The sequence below is a fragment of the Octopus bimaculoides genome, chromosome 9, assembly GCF_001194135.2.
Source record: "Octopus bimaculoides isolate UCB-OBI-ISO-001 chromosome 9, ASM119413v2, whole genome shotgun sequence".
Taxonomy (NCBI): Eukaryota; Metazoa; Mollusca; class Cephalopoda; order Octopoda; family Octopodidae; genus Octopus; species Octopus bimaculoides.
This window is the reverse complement of record NC_068989.1, coordinates 28293444-28315659: the sequence shown is the minus strand read 5'-3', so window position 1 is coordinate 28315659 and position 22216 is coordinate 28293444. Positions and strand designations below refer to the sequence as shown.

Below are 22216 nucleotides of genomic sequence, written 5' to 3'. Positions count from 1 at the left end.
GTCAAAGATCATGAAGAAAAAAATGCTTTCTAATTGATGTATCAATAACAGCAGATGACAACGTTTCTCGAAAAGAAATGGAAAAACTTTCAAAATACAAAGACCTGGAAATAGAGATAACTCGAATGTGGAATCTAAAAACAGAAACAATTCCTATCATAAAAAAATATTCAGACAAATACATAACAAAAACACCAGGACTTACAAATATATATAACATACAGAAAATTGCACTACTGTGCACTGCACACATCCTACGCAAAACACTTTCAATACAGTAACCATAAGAACATCACAGCAAACCACAGCACATACCCAAGGCATACAGAGCTGCGCAACAAGGGACTACACAATCCATTCCATATAGCCAGAACAGAAGTTGCTGATAGAATAGGTGGGATTGACTGAAAAAAAGAACACTAAAGAAGAGACCGAAATCTCTATAATGGCAGCGCAAGACCAAACTTTGGCCACGACCTGGAGGGTCGGCCCTTGGAATGAGAAGGCATCAAGAAAAATATAAAGGAAATTAGAATAGATTGCTCAGTAGAACTGTTACAAGAGGTTTGTTTCCTTGGCACGGCCAGAATAATCAGAAAAGTATTAGCTGAAAAGTACAGATAGTATAGTACCGTAGGCTGTAGGTAGAGGCCCGCTACGCATGCAAGACCCCAGGAGTTCCAACAAAACCACCTGTGATAAAAAGAAATAATAATAATAATAATAATAATAATAATAATAATAATAATAATAATAATAATAATAATGATAAGGATGACACTCAGGAAAGATCATAAGTGGAAATCCTCTCGTAATGATAGGGTGTCAAATTTCTGGTTCGCATCGCTCCCGTGCGCACACGAAAAATTAGTTCAGTTATTCAATGCAATTATGAAAGATCCTACGAAAGCACCTGACTGTTAGCAAGAAGTATTACTTATCTACTCCCGAAGAATAATTAAACCAAATATCCTCAAAACTGTCGGTCCGTGATATGTCTATCTACCACGTATAAAATGTTAACATCTATCCTCATGGAGAGAACATAAATTTATGGAACAGAACGATATTTTACCCACTGAACAAAAAGGGTGCCGACAAGGCTCATATGCTCAGATGCAAAGATCAACTCTTAATCAATTGTATGATCCTTGAGAACTGTCATGACAAGCGCAGAAATCTGTTTCGCATCGATCGATTATAAAAAGGCCTTTGACAGTATACTGCATTCATGGATCTTGAAGTCGCTGGATATATTCAAAATTTTTCCTTTGATTTCAGACTTCCTGAAGCACAACAGTTTGGAATACGACTCTCCAATTATACCACTCTAATGGAGTACTGACCACAAAAAATATTAATATCAACTGCGGCATTTTCCAAGGTGACTCACTTTCACCTTTAATTTTTGCATAGCCTTAGTATCCCTTACAAGTGAACTTAACAGAACAAGATATGGATATAAAATTGGCGGCAAGAAAATAAGTCGTCTATTTTATATAGATGACTTAAAACTCTATGGCAAAGACGATAATGAGCGTGAAGGACTACTTCGTACTGTGAGAGTATTCAGTGATGACATTGGGATGGAATTTGGTCTTGATAAATGTGCCAAGGCCACTTCCCAGTAAGAGAAATTGAAGACCTCATATTCAGTGGTGTTGGATGTTGACACAGTCATAAAAGAACTTGAGCAGGAACAAACTTACAAATACCTCGGAACAAATGAGGGCTCTGACATTCAGCATGCAAGCATGAAAGAGAAGATCAGGGAGGAGTGTTACAGAAGATTTCGAGCAGTCCTAAAATACGAGTTAAATGCACGTAATAAGGTGTTAGGCATAAACTCTTTAGCAGTTCTAGTTGTTATTTACTATTTCAATGTGTTGAACTGAAATATGAGCGAAATAAGGAAGTTTGACAGGAAAATCCGTAAGCTGCTGACTTACAATAAGATGCAACACCAAAAGACAAACGCAGATCGTCTTTACCAACCCAAAGCTCAAGAAGGTCGAGACTCGATCCAATTTGAAATCTCGTACAATTGGCCTGGCAAAATATCTTGAAACATCTAACGGATGGGTGCTAAATCTTGTTGAAAACCACGAAAGACGTCGAAGAATCTTCATTCTGTTATGGAGAGCAAACAATTTTTAAGCTAGTTTATGCATGATACCTAGGTTGAACAGTATGATGGAAGTGCGGCAACTGTAATTGCAAAGAAGGTGAAACCAATAGCAAAGCAAAATGCGTTTGAAGAATTTAGCAGATAGGTGAGAACAAAAACCTCTGCATAGCAAATATGTGGCCAGTAGCAAACAAGCTGATGTAGACCAGAAGCACACCCATCAGTAGCTACGGAGCTCAGGACTAAAGGCAGAGAGTGGAGGCTTTATCTTGACAGCTCAAGATCAGAGCTTATTGACCCGGAACTATCAAACCAACGTGATGAAAAATGGCTTAAACCCAAAGTGCCGATACTGCAACGATTGGTTGAAACAGTGGACCACCTAATCTCTGAGTGTAACGTTTTAGCACCTGTAGAGTACAAATCAAGATATGACAGAGTTGGTCAATATCTACATTGGATAATGTTTCGGCATTATAAAATCAAAACTGCTGGCAAATGGTACAAGCACCACCCTGAGTATGTACAGACTGGACCATCAAAGCAAATAAACCGGATATTGTTGTAAAAGACCAAAACAATAAAATCTGTTTATTGATTGACATGAGCATACCCTGTGACCATAATATCTTGGCAAAAGAATTTGATAAGGTCAGAAAATATAAAGATTTGATAATTGAAATCGAAAAGATGTGGCATCTCAAGTCGGTTACAATACCAGTTATTGTAGGAGCACTTGGAATGATCAAAAAAGGAACTGAAAATTATTTTAAAATGATCTCTGGCTTACCATCCATACAGGAAGTGAAAAATATTGTCTTAACTGGTACGTCACACGTACTGAGAAGAGCATTGTCGCTGTGAATTCGTTGTGAATTTTCTTTCCCTTTTCCCCCTTATTTTCTTTATTCTTTTATTGTTATTCTTTTACTTGTTTCAGGCATTTGACTGCAGCTATGCTTGAGCACCTTCTTTAGTCCAGCAAATCGCCCCACAACTTATTCTTTCTAAGCGTAGTACTTATTCTATCGCATCCTTTTGCCGAACCGCTAAGTTACGGGGACGTAAACACACCAACATCGGGTGTCATGCGATGGTGTGGGGACAAACACAAACACACAAATGCACGCACACACACACACACACACACACACACACACACACACATAAATATATAGATATGACGGGCTCCTTTCAGTTTCTGTCTACCAAATCCACTCACAAGGCTTTGGTCGGGTCAAGACTATAGTTGAAGCCACATGCCCAAGGTGCTACGCAGTGGGACTGAACCCGGAACCATGTGGTTGGAAAGCAAGCTTCTTGCAGTACCATGCCCTGATGCAGCACCAATGCTCTGAGCAGTTCCAATGCGCTGATGCAGTACCAATTCCCTAATGCAGTACCAGTATTCTGATGCAGTACCAATACTCTGATGCAGTACCAATGCCTTGATGAAGTACCAGTACCCTGATGCAGTACCAATGCCCTGATGCAGTACCATGTCCTGATGCAGTACCAATACTATGATGCAGTACCAATACTATGGTGCAGTACCAGGCACTGACTCCCATGGCTTCTGATCTTAACTGATTGGAAGTGTTATCACGTACATGTTTTATCTTGGTATAAAAGATGGGCTACAGCAAATGTTCTGCTCAGTACCACAGATTTGCGCGTCAGTTGTTTGACCTTAACTAGTTGAGCATGTCTCTTGGTGGCTGACGATATGTGCATCTCTGATCACGGGCAGAAGTAGCGGGGGAATATCATAGCTATGTGTTGAAGTGTGAATAATTTTACTCTGGAACATAAGTGTTTCGTTCAACATCCTTAAACGACCTTTATTCTGGGATGGACTACACAACCTGAAGAAAATTCTAACTGGGTCCTATCTGAAAGTTCATGCACTGTTTATTTTGATTTGAGATCACCACGTCGCGCACATATGGTTGTGATGTATGTGCCTGGTGTAATCTTATCAGACGGGTAGTCATGATATGTATACTGGGTTTCCTATATTGTACCTCAGTGTCACTTTGATGGCATGCACTGCTCTCTCACTCAATAATAATAATAATAATAATAATAATAATAATAATAATAATAATAATAATAATAATGGTTTTAATTTTGCCACCCACAACAGCAGCAGTTTTGAGGAAGCAAACTAGTCGATTACATAGACCCCAGTGTTTCACTGCTACTTAATTTAGTGACCCCGAAAGGCTGAAAGGCAAAATCGACCTCAGCTGAATTTGAACTCAGAATGTAAAGACGGACGAAATGCCGCTAAATATTTTCCCCTGCTTGCTAACGATTCTGCCAGCTCGTCGCCTTAATAATAATAATACTTCCCCAACAGTCGAATCTGTTGTGTATATGAAAATAATAATAATGACAATGTATGACATTGTATGGAGCCCACCATCCAAAAGCTGACATTGTATGAAGCCCATCCGAAAGCTGGTATCAACCTGCTGTACTTGAGGAGAAACCAGGGTGGAAGAGGCTTAATAGTAGTTGAATAATGTGTATAGATGGAAAGAAAAAGCCTAGTAGAGTATTTACAGAGCAGTACAGAAAAGCAGAAAAACGTAATAGGAGAACAGGAGAAGAATGAAATACAAAGAGAGCATGTCTGACAGATTAAAGAGAAACCTCTGCATGGCCAATTCTGGAGAGCCACTGAAGTCGTATGTGGAAGAAAATCCTGGGCTTGGTAAAAAAAAATGGGTAATTATAAAAAGAAACAAAGAGCATAAATGTAACAGCCTAAGATCAAGCGATAAAAACAAACAACTTGAAAAAAAACTTGAGAAAAAATGGAGAGAATGTGTCAGTATAATGTAGAACCTTTGAAACTTGGAATGAGAAAATAGAACACCTGGTGAAAGAATGCCCCAAGTTGGTACAGGAAGAATATAAGAAATGGACGCATGACTAGGTTGTAAAAGTTTTACACTCGAAACTGTACCAGAAACGGGGATTTGAAGCTAGAGTCGAAAGAGTACTGGAGTAGGAGAAATATAAGATTTTGTGGGACTTTCGTGTTCAAACGGACAAGATATTAGAAAATAACAGATTGGACATAACAATTATAGATAAGGAAAAGCGAAGTTGCTTACTAATCAACCCATCATGCCCGTTTGATTCTAGGATCGTAAAGAAAGAGGACGAAAAAATGTTTAAAAAACCCTTAAAATTTGAAATAGGAAGGATTTGGAGCATGAGAACAGTAAAAGCCATGCCTACAATAATTGGTTCATTGGGAACAGTAAGCAAAGATATAGACAAATGGTTGAACGAAATTAGAATAAAATGGCCGGTAGAGCTCCTACAGAAAGTTTGTCTCTTAGGGATAACAAGGATTATCAGGAGGGTTCTAAGCACTTGAAACACAGCTGAAAACTTGTGGATACCTAAGGTTACAGGTAGTAACCCGCTACTCACATAAATCCTCCCATGAATAAAACCGAACATGAGTCAAACCAAAATAATAATAAATTTGATAATTTTCCAATATTAACATAGACCAAAAATGTGTATGTATTTTTTTTCTGTTCGTTAATACAGTATAATTGTTGCAAGTGGGTTTCTTTATCTGAACCTCATTCACATTAAAAAAATTAGAGAACATCAATAATATTTTAATTCTGTAGTTGATGTTGCTGATTAGTTTCAGTTCATTACTGATTGAGCAGACCTAGCCTATGTGCGAAAGCAACCCAGCTTTTACTAAATCATCTTTTCGTAGTCTATCCTGTACACTGCATAGCAAGACAAAAAAAATATTTTATTTCTAATAATATCTCGTAGATCATTTTTCATTTCAAGAGAAAGAAACTAAGCAGATGAACAGCTGAAGAACATGACTGAGGAGACCACTTGATAATATAATAGATCCGCTGAATAAAAAACTTACGATCTCAAATATGAATATACGCATTGGAAAATGATGTAGACGTAAATATATACCCTCTGATAATTCGGATAATAGCTGCTGCAGAGATATTCCACAAACTTTCGCAACACACTATCCGACTGATATGACGACTCAAAATAGACATTAGCATCTTTATTTTCTGCATATCCTCATATATTAAAGATTGCTTGCCAAATTATTTCCTGAAAGTGTTCTACTGTGACATCCGTTGCTCTGCATACTCATTATTATCGAAACAAATCCTCTTCTCCACATTCACTCTTCTAAGTAGACAGAACCAAATAATCTTCCAGAAAACAACTCTAGTGACCATAAATAATTTATTTAGTTTATTTCGATGATTGGTGAATAACATTTCTTTCTTTTTATATTTTTATATTTCATCTTCAATTTTGTGAACTCTGGCAAACAGATTCTAGAATAAGTGAAAGTTTTACTGCATGACTTATTGACGGGTTGCTATGTTGCGTGGGGTATAGTAAATATTTCTAGATATCTATATATATATATATATGCAATTGTTAAAACAGAACATTGAATATTTGTATAAAGACTTACGGGACAATATAAGAAAAATGCTCCCAGAAGAATAATCCGCATCAACAACGGACTGGAGGCCTTAAGAACCTGCAAGAAATGAAAAAAAGAAGAGTGGTTTCAGAAAAATATGAAATAAAAAAAATCTCAAAGATTCGCTAGAATAATTTCCTTTGCATTTTGAAACTATTATGATTATATCTATAATAAAATAATAGCAATTCCTAACAACAGTTCAAGGTTATATGTTCTGAGGTGAAATGTATTATAAATTAAAGCAATCTCATTATATTAAACGTGTATTGGTTTAATTGTCAACGCTGGAAAGAATTTAAAAGCCGAAGTTAACTCCAGCAGAAGTGAAGCTCAGAACATAGAGGAAACATAACTAAAATATTATTTTAGAAGTATTGTTAAGGATATCACGACTATGTCATGTAAAGTTGTTTTCCACCTAACAAAGATTTTTTCTTCGTGTTGCCTATTCTGACATCTACTGCTCCAAACATAGTTTTCTAACATAGAGATAGTTCCATACATTTTGATAAATGGAACGTTAAATGAAATCGAAAGTCACATTATAGTACATCTTCACGTTTTGTCAATGTTGGATGAGGGAAAGGTTAAGTCGACGAGAAAAGGGGTTGACTTTTGCCGAATGTAATGCGTAATAATAATTCTCCAATATCAAAAGCTCAAGTAATTTATAGCTGAAAGTTTGTCTTCATGAATTTGAACATCTTAGAATGTCACTTGAAAGTACGTAATGATCGAGTGGACAGAATTTTCAGCTTCTGGATTGAAGATGATCTCTGTCTCACAAAGTAAAAACAATAACGCCCGCAGCGAGGTACACATGGCAGACACTTCACAATCACGTCCTGTACATCTGACGTAACTGGCCGAGTTGAATCTAGTATTCTCATCTCACCAATTCGTTTCATTCATATTACTCTTAAATAGATTAATAAACACCACCAATTACGGTCAATTAAATAAGATTTTGACATCATACCAATATAAAAACTAATGATTTCTAACGAATGAGATCAATATTGATTTCATCAATCCAAGGTCGATGAGCTAAGCAGCGATCAAGTACTGATCGATAAAATTGATTGTACATGTTATTTTTCTGAGATATGTGATGTTCAAAAAGCAGTCGGTAATATAGTTGCTGGGTTAATTGACGGTCAACCTTTATATTGTAGCTTAAATACCGTAAAGATGGATTTTACTTTTTCCTGCGGCGTCAATAACAAATAGTTACCAGTTATATTATGGGGTTGATATAATCATCTACACCTCTTTCTTACATATATATGTCTATGCGTCTGTCAAATAGCTTTATTTAACTTTCTCTTAGAATGTGCTGAACATGTGATAAAGTTAAGGAAGTAAAATGTCTGAAGATTTTGAGAAATATACTAATATGTGCGTCTAATCTACTTTTCTTCAAATAGCAATCATAGTATCCACTTAATAATCAAATATACACTAGATCAATTAATCATTTAACTTAATCAGAAAATTTAGTTTGATCTTTATTTTTGCTATTGTTTGTTTTGCTTAGTGGAATATCGATTACCGCTAAAGTTTGTATTAAAAGAAAAAAAGAAACTTGTCTTTTTGCTGATTTCTATGAATTGGATAGCTGACTTTAGGTTTTATTAATGATTTCAATTAGGATTGCAATTCCTTCATTAATTGTATTGTCTGTTGAATGTTAAGCCAACGTTTGCTTTTCTTTAATTTCTACTTTAGTTATTAAACGTCTACAATCTTACAGCATATATTAGATATACTAACATGACGAAACCAGAGGTGCCAAACGAGCCATGATAAAAATCTAGTTAGAATTTCTAGAATTGAACTTTGCTATTACTAACTATTACTTCAGCTACATCAGTTAAAAAAAAGTTATATCAGAGTTCTGAATCTTTTCTTCACTTCCAAGTTAGTCAATCTGAAATTATTAGTTTTACATTAGAAAGAGGCATCAATTTTAAAAAAGGAAACGAAGGGTTGTAGTCTTCTAAATTTATCTTGATGTATTGCAGATATATATTTCATCAATATTAAATGCAAGAACTGCGGAACTGTAATGTATCTACTTTAGATTCCCTGGCAATATACATTTTTAGGCAATATTTAGTTTGTTACCTTGGTTAAAAAAGCCTAGATGATAGCTTGATAAAGCTGACTAACAACAAAAATATATTCAGACCTTGTTAAACATTTCAAGTAATAAAATATTTGCATACGTGCTAGTTTGCGGCGTGTATATCACGTGACCGAAGTATTTCAAGCCATGGAAGGTAACTGCCGAAGTTGGTCATATCATGGTAGTTGGTGCACTGACGCGTTGTGTATTGCTTCACTCCGTATACCATTTGAAAGTCAGACAGATGAACGTGCGACCTAGTCTAATTCGAGTTTTATGCTTTACAAGTTTGAACTGGGCCGTAATGCCGAGGAAGCGACCAAAAACAATTGTTGTGCGAAAGGTGAAGTTGCAGTTGATCACAAGACGTAAATCAGATGGTTCAATAAATTTCGCTCTAGTTTCAAAAATCTCGATGAACAGGTAAGGTCAGGTAGACTTAAAACAGTAGATTTCTTTGCCATGCTCATAACCATAAAACAAATCTGGCGAGTAACACTCGGGGAGTATCAGGACAGCTTTGCATCTCATGGATGTACGCGATTGTGCGGCAAAATACCCTGTATTGCTTAACAGATAGCCAGCTCTTCTGCAGTAAGGCAACGCAAGACCTCATAAAGCTCGAACTGATGCTACACCTAGCATATAGTCCGGACCTAACAACTCCCTCGGATTATTACTTCCGATCTATGGCTGAATCACTACATTTTCCACGCTTCATCAACCAAGAAGAGGTGGAAGCTTCAGTGAAGGAGTTCTTCGCTTCACGGGAAAGAACTGTTATAAGTGCGGGATCAAAGAAGTGGCAGAAAGGTGGCTTCAGATGGTGCAGCATGATGGCCTCTACTTTGAGTTCTAGGCTGCTGCTGTAACTTGACAAGTAAAGCAAATAAGTTACCAAAATATTAGGTTTCAAATATTGGAACAAAACTAGCAATTTCGGGAGAGGGTGTAATCAGATTACATTGACCCCAGTGCTCAACTGGTATTTATTCTATCGACCCCAAAATGATGAAAGTCAAAGTCAACCTTGAAGTTACCAAAATATTGCAAAGCTTTTGACCCAACACAGTATTTTATGCAAGCAGCGTAACCGACAATAATATCCTCATAACAAACGAAGAAGAACACATTTTGTATAATGGAAACTAGTATCGTCTTATAGAATATAGCTTACGGTGTTACAGTAATGCATTACTGCTGAGTGGCTTCATACTACCATACCCAGGTAAGATAGAATGTTAACAAAGTTGAAATTTCTGCTTATAATTACTGCTAATATAAATCTTAGCAGTTAATTCATTATTTTTTAAACTTTGGTAGAGACATGAATATCACCCGTCATTATATACATGTGTGTGTGAGCGTGCGCGTTTGTATAAATATGTGTATATATATATATGTGTGTATGTGTGTGTGTATGTGCGTGTATACGTGTATGTGTCAGAGATGGAAAAAAGTTTGAAAAATCTTTGAGCACTTATCACCTTTACACATATTACAATGCTACACACACATACACACACACATGTATGTATGTATGTATGTATGTATGCATATATATATATATATATATATATATACATATAGGTTAAAGTGGTGAGGAAAGGCAAACAATTAGGTAAGACCTGACTAGGACAATTAATTTAATTTAGCTACAGAACGGATGGTAAAAGAATAGTCTCTGACATCTGTTTCTGGGATATCCCAGCTATTGGAACGTCGTGTTGAGCGGAAACTCCATAAGTTGGGTATACTGTCATCGGGGAGATATAGGTTACATAGTGGAAGAAAGTTCCTCATGAATGATAGTTGTTGCGGTACATTATGTCCAAGGGGGAGGAGAGGTCCATTTAAATACAGTTAGATTGGGTATTCCTTAGGTAAATCCATGATCAGAAAGAATGGTTAGATAGTACTCCATTGTGAGAAAAAAAGAATGGTTAGATAGTACTCCGTAGTGAGGAAAAATGAGTACTGGCAGTTGTAAAGTTGAACAAATACTGAAAGTGGAATAAATAATATACATCGGTGTAAGAAAGATAGGTGGATAAGTGACATATGCCTTATGCTATTCAGTATTGTGGAGAGTATTTAGTCCAGAGAAATTAGAGGGAGGAATAAATAATACAATCTGGTGTGAGAAAGACAGGTAGATAACGGCTTTGTGCTAGATATATACTGATTGGTATATATCAGGGAAATTAGAGGGAGTGAGTGCAAAGACAAGTGTGGGGTATTACTTTCCAAAGAAATTAGGGGGAGTAGATGTAGAGACGGACAGATAAGGGAAAAGATAAAGCAGATACCAGACCTACAAGGCTGGGTACCAATGAGAGGGAGGATGTGTAGGTAAGAAAGCGATCACAAATATGATAATAGACGTCATCTGTAGTGAGTGGTCAAATTTTACTCGAGGGGAGACCTAGGGCTGTCTAGTTGTGATAAAGCTAAGCAAACAAAAGATTTAAGATTTACAGTTAAAAACTAGTGTTGAAACATAATATTATAAAAATAAATAAATAGAAATAATTAAAAATTATTAAAAATATAGTTAACATTTAAAATTAAATTTAAAATTAAAATTAAGATTGACATTAAAATTACGAAATGAATATTCGTAGTGTTAATAAAGATATATTGCTAATATATCAGAGAGATGGCTTTACTTGTTAGTATAGTTACCACTCTCATCTCTTATTGAGAATTTATAATTAGTTACTTTGGTTGCTTTGTTTACTGTACATTACTTGCTGGAGCGGACTCTGTCCATCTCTCTGGCGACCGTATGTTCGCAACTGAGGACGAGCAAACTAGCTGGAAACGCAATCGTTCATGCGATCCTGTCGTCTACTGGTGGATGGTAGGGGCTCGCTTCCCCGCTTGCAATATATATACAGAGTGAAGACTGCATCTATAACCAGTTGGTGGAAGATCTTCCTGGGGTTAAACTAGTATTGAACAGCCATATTGATGTGGCGATTAGCTTCACTGATATATATATATATATATGTGTGTGTGTGTGTGTGTATGTGTGTGTATTGTTTGTGTGTATGCATGTATATGTATGTATGTATGTATGTATGTATGTATGTATGTATGTATGTATGTCTGTCTATCTATCTATCTATCTATCTATCTATCTATTAGATAGATAGATAGATAGATATCATCCCATAAATAATGCGGTTTTTTCAACTGCATGAACTATAAGTCGGAGGGGGACGGGATAAACTACCTGCATTAACTTGCTATAAAAGTAGGTAGTAATTTTAACCTTAGCCTTATTCTTAGTGGAAGTTTTGAAGAGTGCAGTTTGATGTTAACAGTTATTTTTTCAAAGCTATAATGGAAATGACAAAGGGGCATATTCAGTATATTTTTTTTAATGATTTCAATAGAGGCAACAACTCAACGAAATGTGTGAGGAATATTAATGCGGTATATGGGGATCGGACAATAAGCATAAGCCAGTATCACCGGTGGTTCCAGAAATTCCGAGCCGGAAACTACAGCCTAGAAGACGAATCTCGTCCTGGAAAATCTGTAGCTCTCGATGAGGACGTCCTGCAAACCCTGGTGGAACAAAATCCCATCGTAACGGTTGAGGAAGTAGCAGAGAAGCTTGTATCTGATCATTCGACCATTCCTCCACACTTCGTACCATCAGAAAAGTCAGCAAATTGGGTCAAGGTGTTCCTCACAAACTTTCCGAGTATAATTACGCGCAGAGAGTGAATGTGTGCTCTTCTTTGTAGCCACGTCTCACGAATGAGCCTTTTTGGGACTGAATAGTGACAGGCAACGAGAAATGGCTTCTCTATAAAGAAGTCAAGCACGGAAGACAGTGGGCAGGGAAAGGAGAAACACCGGCATCCCAAGCTAAAGAAGGTCTTCACCCACTTAAGGTGTTGTTATGTTTTTGGTGGGATGTGAAAAGTTTAGTTCACTTGGAACTTTTAAGCCCAAATCATATGATAGCAAAGGAGATCTACTGGGAGCATCTTGGGTGGCTTAAGTCAGCGCTAGAAGAAAAACAACCATCTTTGGTTTCAAGAGGAAAGGTGGTCTTCCATCAGGATAACGTTCGTCCACATACAGCTCGATGTCTCACCCACCACAATCGCCAGACATTGCCCCATCTGATTATAATTTATTCCGCAGTTTTCAAAATCATTTGGATAGAAAAAATATGAATACTGTAGATGGGATCAGAACAATGCTGGAGGAGTATTTTTCATCACGGACAAATGAATTTTGGAAGAGGGGCATTGGAAGCCTACCAGATAAATGGAAGAGCACAGTAGGAAATGAAGGAGAGTATATTTTAGATTAAAAAATAACTTAGTTTATCTTAATTTTGAAAAATAAAGTATAAAAAAACCGCATTATTTATGGGAAGACCCAACACACATACGCACACACATATGTATATGTATGTATGTATGTATGTAGATATGTGTGTGTATGAGTGTGTAAAAGAAAGAGGGAGAAAGATTGATAGAAATTAGAAATAGTGGAAGAGAGAAAGATGGGAAGAGAGAGAGAGAGAGAGAGAGAGAGAGAAAGAGAGAGAGAGGGAGAGAGAGAAAGAGAGAGAAAATCCGTACTGTGGTTGATGTGATCAAGTAAGTTCTGTCGAAGATGGTGATCCTGTACCACCGGAGTCCAATGACTGAAACCAGAAAGCTTGGTTAATTTAACAATGAAAAATTATCTTACCTTGACCTCTCGATATTGCACTGTAAACCAGATTAATATCGGAATACAGCACATGATTAATCCTGCAATTCCTAGAACAATGCTTCTCAGAACCCAGTTAAGTGCTAAAATGCATGGACTTCCATCAACACATGTCTCGCAGCCTGGCGCACAAGGGAGGCAAGCGAAACTACTATAATAAGTGTTTGGTTCTTTCTGTTGATAAAAACAAACATTCAATTAGTGGCGTATAAAAGAATATTTTTCATGATTTTGTCAATTATTTCGGTAATCTATGTTCATTTATGAATTATTTTAAATTATGAAATTCAAGTTAATTACTGTGTTAGTTCATGATATGATAGTGCCACTATACAGTATGCTATAATAAGGATTTCTCATAGTCGTGGACTCCGTAGTGACCTTGCACATATTCGACGGACTTCAAACCCACTTAGGTTAGGGTTTTAGGGTTAGGGTTTTAGGGTTAGGGTTTTAGGGTTAGGGTTAGGGTTTTAGGATTAGGGTTAGGGTTTTAGAATTAGGGTTAGGGTTAGGGTTTTAGGGTTAGGGTTGGGGTTTTAGGGTTAAGGTTAAGATTTTAGGGTTACGGTTAGGGTTAAGGTTGGGTTTTTAGGGTTAGGGTTGAGATTTTAGGGTTAGAGTTACGGAAAAATGTGAAAAATGAAGAAATTGGAGGGGGAGGGGGGCAAAAATGTCTATCTGAAAATAGTAGCTGAAAAACAGGAAAAAAAAAGCAGTAGAAATGCACGAACAATTGTGGTGGTGCCATGAAGTAAACATGCTTCAGATACACTCGTTTATTCATACAAACGTAACAGATGAATTATGTCATAAATAACAGTGACAAACGAAATATTCACCGCCGGAAGTTGTTGACAAACAACAGTAGTAATTTTATTCAGCTGAATACACGTCATTGATTGGTTACGACAACTTTAACACGAAATAACTTTGAAAATACAAAATTTTCCCAACAGCACTAAGAGTAAAAGATGTTTTATATGACACATTCTACCAGTGTCCGAAGTTTGAAAGTGTTTAGTTACAAAAAATTAATTTCTCGATGTGCCGTTCAAAGGGGTCGATGTTATCGACTCATCCTGCTCCTCCAAAATTGCTGCCAAATTTGAAACCATTATTATTATTATTATTATTATTATTATTATTATTATCATTATTATTATTACTAAGGCAGAATTGTTAGCACACCGGGCGAAATGCTTAGCGGTATTTCAATTGCCGCTTCGTTCCGAGTTGAAATTATTATTATTATTATCAGAATGGCAGAAACATTAAAATACCGAACTAAATGCTTTGCGGTATTTAGTTGCAAAAAAATTAGCTGCTGAGTTTGAATCCTGTCTAGATTTCCTTTCCTCCTTTTGGAGTAATGTTTTTGCTAGTTTTATCATGCGTAGCATTGGGCTTAGGTTGGAAGGCTTTATATCATTAGCAGATTGGCTTCTATAACCATGTCCACAATAAATCTAAAATAATCATTGCTGCTATTAATGGTTTTTCAAATGCGTTGTATTTATCAAATGCATTTACAGAAGAGAAATTTAACCGATTTAAGTCAATCGCTATGAATAGAGTGATAAGTGTCTTATTTTATCCACAGTATCCAACTTTCTTATTTCTTTACTGCCCACAAGGGGCTAAACATTAAGTCGATTACATCGACCCAGTGCGTAACTGGTACTTAATTTATCGACCCCGAAAGGCAAAGTCGATCTCGGCGGAATTTGAACTCAGAACGTAGCGGCAGACGAAATATCGCTAAGCATATCGTCCGCCGTGCTAACGTTTCTGCCAGCTCGCCGCCTATCCAACTTTCTTTAGTCGTAAATAACATTTAAAAACTGCTTATATCCAGAGATTGCTACAATCAATTGCTCTTACTCTCTACAAATCTATACCCATATTCTGATGTTATTACTTCTTAGCTGTCGTAGGACATGTTTTCTATTTGTTTTCCTCATCTTGGATTTTTACTACATAAAGACTTAGGAAGTTATTTCATATTTTTCTTTTCCTAGTTTTAGAGAAAAACAGTTTAATTTACGAACCAAAAAGAGGAAAAAAAAATTATTAATGATATGGACCCTCAATGCGGCAACGCTCTCCAAGAAAAACGAACATTTAAAACTGAAAGAAAAAAAATCCCGTTCGTCAGCGAATACACGTATTTCACAGGTAAAAAATAGCAATTTTCTCACAAAAAATAACATTATTGTGGGCTATTTCAACGACACAATTAATAATACTTTCTACTATAGGCAAAAGGCCTGACATTTGGGAAAGGGAGATATTCAATTACATCAACCCCAGTAGTCAGCTGGTACTTACTATATCGACCCCAAAAGAATGAAAGGCTTGCTGACACAATTAATAATGACAACAAATATTTTGTCAAACGAACGAATGAGTGGAGAAATTGATAACTGTTTCATATAAACTAATTATTCTGTGTATTTTATTTATTTATTTATTTATGTGTTTCAGCCAAGTGGCTGCGGTCATGCTGGTGCACCACCGTGAATATATATTTATGTAATATAAGATTTTAATGCATAGGTATATTGTATAACATCACTGCCCATCTCCTCGTTATAAAAGTTTATCGTACACTTACCAATACACTTTTGTATCCACTTAAAAACAAATCAGTTGTACTTATAAATGGGTCCTGTGGCAAAACTATTATTACTATTATTGGTGCCAGAGCTGGACGTGTATTTCGGAGCGTGTTTACCTCTAAAAAGATTGTTATTGTTACATTTTATTGCAATAACTTGCGATTAAGTTAATCTAAACCATATTGGTCTGATTAACAGTAGTATTTTTTTTTTGCCACATGGAGCAAAAATCACTCGAAAAGATAGATTTATTTTCCTTTCAAAATTTGCAAAATTTAATATGGCGTCATCGTCTTTCTCAGCGAGTCAACAAGTGAGGGAAGTAGGAGGAGATGTAGAACGCGAAATTGTCTTTTGCCGTCACATGCCCCACTCACTCTAGGTGTAAATGATAGTGGTAGTAGCAAGAGGAGTAGCAACAGCAATGACAACAACAACAGCAACCACAGTGGAAGTGTCAGGAGTAATGAGAATTCGATCAAGGAAGCAAGAAATATAACTGACAGCAGCCAATTGTGCAAGGAAAATATCACTACGACCACCACTACGACCACCACTACGACCACCACACAAATCAGTAAAATTTCGAACAAAGAAAGAGGAGGTTCAAATAAAAATAAAGTTTCCTTCGCAAAAGATACAAATAAGTTTGAAAGTATGTCGTTAGAAAGAACATTTAAAGGAAGCTGAGAAGATTATAAGATGCGAAGAAAGAAAGGCCACACTAAATGTGCTTCAAAAGCTGCTAGATGCAACCGAAAAAACACAAAAACAATAATGTACAGATGTCTGTCCATGAAAATAAGACTGGAAAAAATATCATCAAATCAAGCTGAGCTCCTCCTCAAAAGTATATGGGGAGATGTCAGCTTTGTCTGCCACGCCCCAAAATTCGGCTACATCAAGGTCATATTCCAGTCGGGATCACTAGCACAAAATCACTCAACTATCTTATTAAAAATGGGGGAGTTCATTTTAATTTCCATCTATCTGGGACAGAGGGTGATTCGAATGAAAAGAAGTAACAGCACCAGAAATCAATTTCTGCTGGGTAGTAAAAGCTATGGTGCTGGAAGATCCTAGAAACCCCCTAGAAATCCAAAAATCCCAAAATAACTGGTTTGGAATAAGGTTGGAAATTCTACTGCAAGTAAAACCAGAAACTGTAGAGAAAATTCCCGACCTAATAGAAATCCCTGGAGGCCAGCATCTGCGGGTGATCGTGGAAGGAAGGAGACCGGGATGTTACTTCTGTGGCGATTCAGGTCACACCAGGAAAGAAGGAAAGGGGGGGAAACATAGCCGCAGCAACCACTAACACCACTACAACTACAACAACAACAGACACCACAACAAGGGCAGCAGCAGCAGCATCAACATCACCAACAGCAGAAACAAATAACGGCACCGACAGAGACAACTGGGCACAATAGCATTCACAAAACCACTACAGCGCTGGCAGCAGCTGCAGCTACAACAACGACTGAAGAGGAAGCAATTGCATATCGTCAAACAGAATGCCCACCAGCAGCAGCAGTAGCAACAACTGCATCACAAACAGCAACAATAACGGCAGAAACAGAAAACTCCCCACCAAAAATAATGACAACACCATTAACAAGGCCAATAGTAAAACAAATACCTGTAGAAGAAATAACCCTCTCCCATTTGGACGACGAAAACGACGGCAATAAGGAGGGACAGGCATGGCAAACAGTGACACGAAAAGGAAGGAAAAGACGGAAGAGCATAAACGATAACCAAAGACGAACAGACAGGTACGAGAAAATGGAGGAGGGAACGAACAGTAACAACAGCACACCATGTATAAACTCACCTACACACACAGGCAACAATAACATCATCCCCGGCACTACCACCACAACCTCTACAACCATCACAAACACAACATAGCCTACATACACAACTGATGGACTGCATTCCCCCAAAAGATCATAAACTAGACATTATAAATCTCACGGCTATAAGCACAAAAAAATAACGAATAGAACACATCCACAAACACATGGATATTAATGAATCCAATTATGTCACACCAACCACAATTATACCCGCACACATGAAAATATTCAAAACTATTCAGAGTGACTACAAAATTTTGAAATCTAGGTATCTCCAGTTTGTAGGAGACTTTCAAAAGGACCTTAATATCAGATTTTACAAGGAACCGCTGGGGAAAAACCCACATCTAACGATAGGGACGGAGTAGGCACACCCACCCCCCTACAAAGCTTTGGTAAGTGACTCTCTCCTACTTTCATACATTCCCATCGTCCAATATGGTATTGCTTAGAGTAAGCAGTATAAATGTACGCGGCCTGGAATCGTCATGGAAGCAACGTCGCTTGCTCACTGACCTCAGGTGACAAAAATTTGACGTAATAGCTACCAGTGAGACTAGGATCTCGGACACGCGCGTCTTAGAGCTAATTTTCGATGATTATGAGATCTTTGCATCTCTTAGTCGACTGAGAATGGTGGGTGGGGTGGCGGTGTTGTTAAGAAAAGGCCTGGATCTCGAGATACGGTCGGTCTTCCTGGACCCGGAATGTTGGATGGTGGTCCTGGACGTGAATGATAACGTGACTGGTCGCTGTGTATGCACTGACCGGAGTGGGACAGCCGGATTTCTTTAGATACTTGAAAGTCTTTCTTGGGACGTCTTAGTGTTAGTAGGCGACTGGACGCCATCTTGGATACACGTGTGAATTGGGTGGGTTTAGCCTACAGGAATGAGGGGTGCGCAAACCTCGCAAACATACTCAGTCGTTTCCGATTGGCAGACAAGCTCAGACTGAATTTCCCAAATACTTCAATGTAGACGTGGGCAAATAGATAGGGTATTTTGTCGGCCAGCATATAAGGATAGCATAGGTTGTCCACAATTATGAAGTTGTCTGCTATGCGGACCACAAATTTGTGATCTGTATGGTCGACCTAGCTAAGCTCCATAGGCAGGGCCCCGGGTACCGGATTAGTAAGTTAGTCCATCGAAAATGGACAGGTGCAGTCATCAACAACCAATGGTGGGCAGCCCTAAAATAGGCGGTTAGAGTAGAAGCAGTAGGATCTAGCAGGGAATTAGTGATAGAAAATACTAGGGTAGAAGGAGAACTAGTTAGGAAATTAAAAGACGCACTCAGTAGTGACACAGCGACCGACGTGCTGGCAGCGAGTTTGGTTCTTAACCAATTCTTCCACAGGTTGCATTGTCAGAGCTAGGCTAGTGCTCTAAGACACTAGGGAATGAAAACCGTTCGATGGGCCCGAGTAGGCGAGGCGCAACGTGGCAAGAAAACCACAATTTGGTCTTTGATGGGTCAGGATGGGTGCATGCAGATTTGTATGGAATTTCAGCGGCACTTTGCTGAACTGTACGAGGCTCGCGGTGGTTCGCGGCTTTCGGCCAGGAATGTGGAGTTCTGCGAAATGTCGATAACAACAGAAGGTATACGTGACACACTAGACAGTTGCACGTGGGAGACGTCTCGGGATTGGATGGTCTGCCCTTCGAACTATATATTCATATGCCAGACATGTTCGGTGAGATGTTGGTAGATGTCTATCGCAACTGGCAACAGAACAAGAGAATCCCCAGATGTGCGAGCCAAGGTGTGGTGCGCTACTGAGAAAGGGTTCGAACAAGGGGAACATTGTTGATAACTTTAGGCTTGTAACTCTGCTAAATGCAAATTACAAAATTTTGGCCAAGGTGTTAGCAAAGAGGTTGGCGCTTGTGGCCAAACTGATGGTTGATGTGTAGACTTGCGCTATCCCCAACAGATCTATCCGCGACAACCTCCACATCACGCGATACATCATAGAGAGAGTTGGTAAGGAACCTGGCATGGGTGGGGACCTAATCAATTTGGATCAGTCGAAAGACTTCGATAGGACCGACCATCGGTACTTGAAGGCTGCACTTATGGCGGCTGGCTTTTGGTCCCGTTTTCAGAGGCTGGATGGCTGCAATGTACAGCAACATCTATTCGGTGGTCAAAGTAAATGGCCATCTGTCGGAATCGTTTAGCATCGCCCGTTCGTCGACGATGTCGTATGCGGATGATGTCACCGTGATAGTCTCGGATGTCTCTGAAATAGAGATGACCGGCACCATCCTAAGGGAATACGAAGCGGTGACAGGAACAATGATTAACTAGGAGAAAACAGGCTGATGCACTTGCTCTTCTGCTTCTTGTGGAAGGGAAGGGTACCGCTTGTCAGACGGTCCATTTGCTGTCAGCACGCGTTGCGTGGAGGACTGGGCTTGCTGCGGCTGATGATGTGCAGACATGCACTGCAGCTGCAAAATCTCCAGCGATACCTTAGCACTGCGACATGCGCCGAGGCTGCGACATCTCCAGCGATATCTCAGCAGTGAGCAAGTGTGATGGCCGTTTGTTAGACACGCTTTTCCGCAGCTTGTCTCCTTGACGGAGACCTCAGGCGAAGACCTCAGGCGAAGACCGAGACAGGGCGTTTGACACCTAGAATGTCACCAAGCGCTCAAATCCCTCGGGCAGTACGGTCAGTGGACGTTCTACTTTGGAGTTCTATAGAAGATTAGTGGAAGGCAAGAGCGACGATGATCTATGAGAGACTCTGGGCTTTGAGAGCGATCAACTGGCCGGTCTCTTCCGGAGGACTTTCGGATCGGGGCCTATGGATAATTTCCCGAAATCTCTGGCTTGAGCAGTGCTACCGGGGGGGGGGGGCGCTGCTGGTTCGTGCTGTCAGACGGTCTTGTCCGAGGTGAATGCGGAACGAGGAAACCGTTCCGTATGCACTAGTACAGTGTGTGCTCATTGCTGACTTGTGGAGCTTCGTCGAACAGTTATTTCCATGCGTAGAACGGATTCGGCTATCATGTAACTCCACATTGCATTTGTCCTGTGTTGTCCATAATGTTTTTTTTTATGTAAACACTAGTGGTTAATAAAGAAATCATCATCATCATCATTATTATTATTATTATTATTATTATTATTATTATTATTATTATTATTATTATTATTATTATTATTTCCATTTTTGCTTCTGAAAGATCACAGAGTAGTTTAGTTAATCTCCTGCATTTCGTGACGCTTTTGCAAAATAAAAAAGAACTATGGCTAAAAAATTCTCGTTTAGTTCTTCAAAACCTAGTACTGTTGAATTTTTAGACATAAAAGTTAAGTTTTCAGTCGGTCGAATAGTGACAGATTTATTTTGTAAATCCGCGTCATTTGACATTTACCTTCACTGCCGCTCTGATCATCCACATAATACAATTATTAAATCAAATCCAAAATCCCAGTTTTTGAGGATAAAACATATTTGTACTGACATAGGGGAGTATTGGAAACATGCCAATGCTTTTGTACGCCATTATGTCAAACGCGGTTACAATGAATCATGATTAAAAGAAATTGCAAATGACATAGCTAGTACCTTTATTATTTTTGCAACACTACTTTCATTGTTCAACGATACATATGTAGACCAAAATATTTTTCAATAATTTTAAATGTCGGGAGAATTTCAAAGTCATTAAAAAAATTATGCGTACTAGCCAACAATATACAGCTTAAGCGTGAGCCGAGACAAAGGTTATCTGATTCGGTTCTTTTTATCTATGCCGTCAAGAAAGAGTAACCGCAAAAGTTAACATTTTATTGTCACTAAAATTATTATTTCGGTATCCTCTCTAAAGAAACTGTGTGGACCAGGCAATCAGATGTTGTACATTGCTGGTTACCATGGACTTCCTCGTAATGTTTAACTTTTGAATGATGCCATCCGAATATAAGATGAAGCATAAAAATCTTCAAAATATACCGGTATGGAGACAAATACGGCATAGCTCAAGACCACTCCACTATTTTCGAAAATCATGCAACTATGAGCGCATAAATAGTTATAGGAAGATGGTGGTGCGTGTGATGATGGACTTATTTTCATATTTGAGTATGCAGAGTGAGAATAGGAAGTATAGTTCTTTGGTTTGATCCTATTCCCAGCAGGCGTCCTCAACACACATAAGCACATGTATGTATATGTGTATATATATATATATATAT

General features: G+C 38.2%; 1 protein-coding gene across 5 annotated transcripts in view; it reads right to left on the bottom strand.

The window, feature by feature from the left end:
• Positions 1-22216, bottom strand: part of LOC106877599 (probable G-protein coupled receptor CG31760) — a 1064573-nt gene that overhangs the window by 112895 nt on the left and 929462 nt on the right. For all 5 annotated transcript variants that reach the window (XM_052970509.1, XM_052970508.1, XM_052970506.1 and 2 more), the window contains 2 exons: positions 13495-13689; positions 6630-6698 (listed from right to left, as the gene is read on the bottom strand). In XM_052970509.1, the coding sequence (XP_052826469.1) occupies positions 6630-6698; positions 13495-13689 (264 nt within the window). The remainder of the gene's footprint in view (positions 1-6629; positions 6699-13494; positions 13690-22216) is intronic.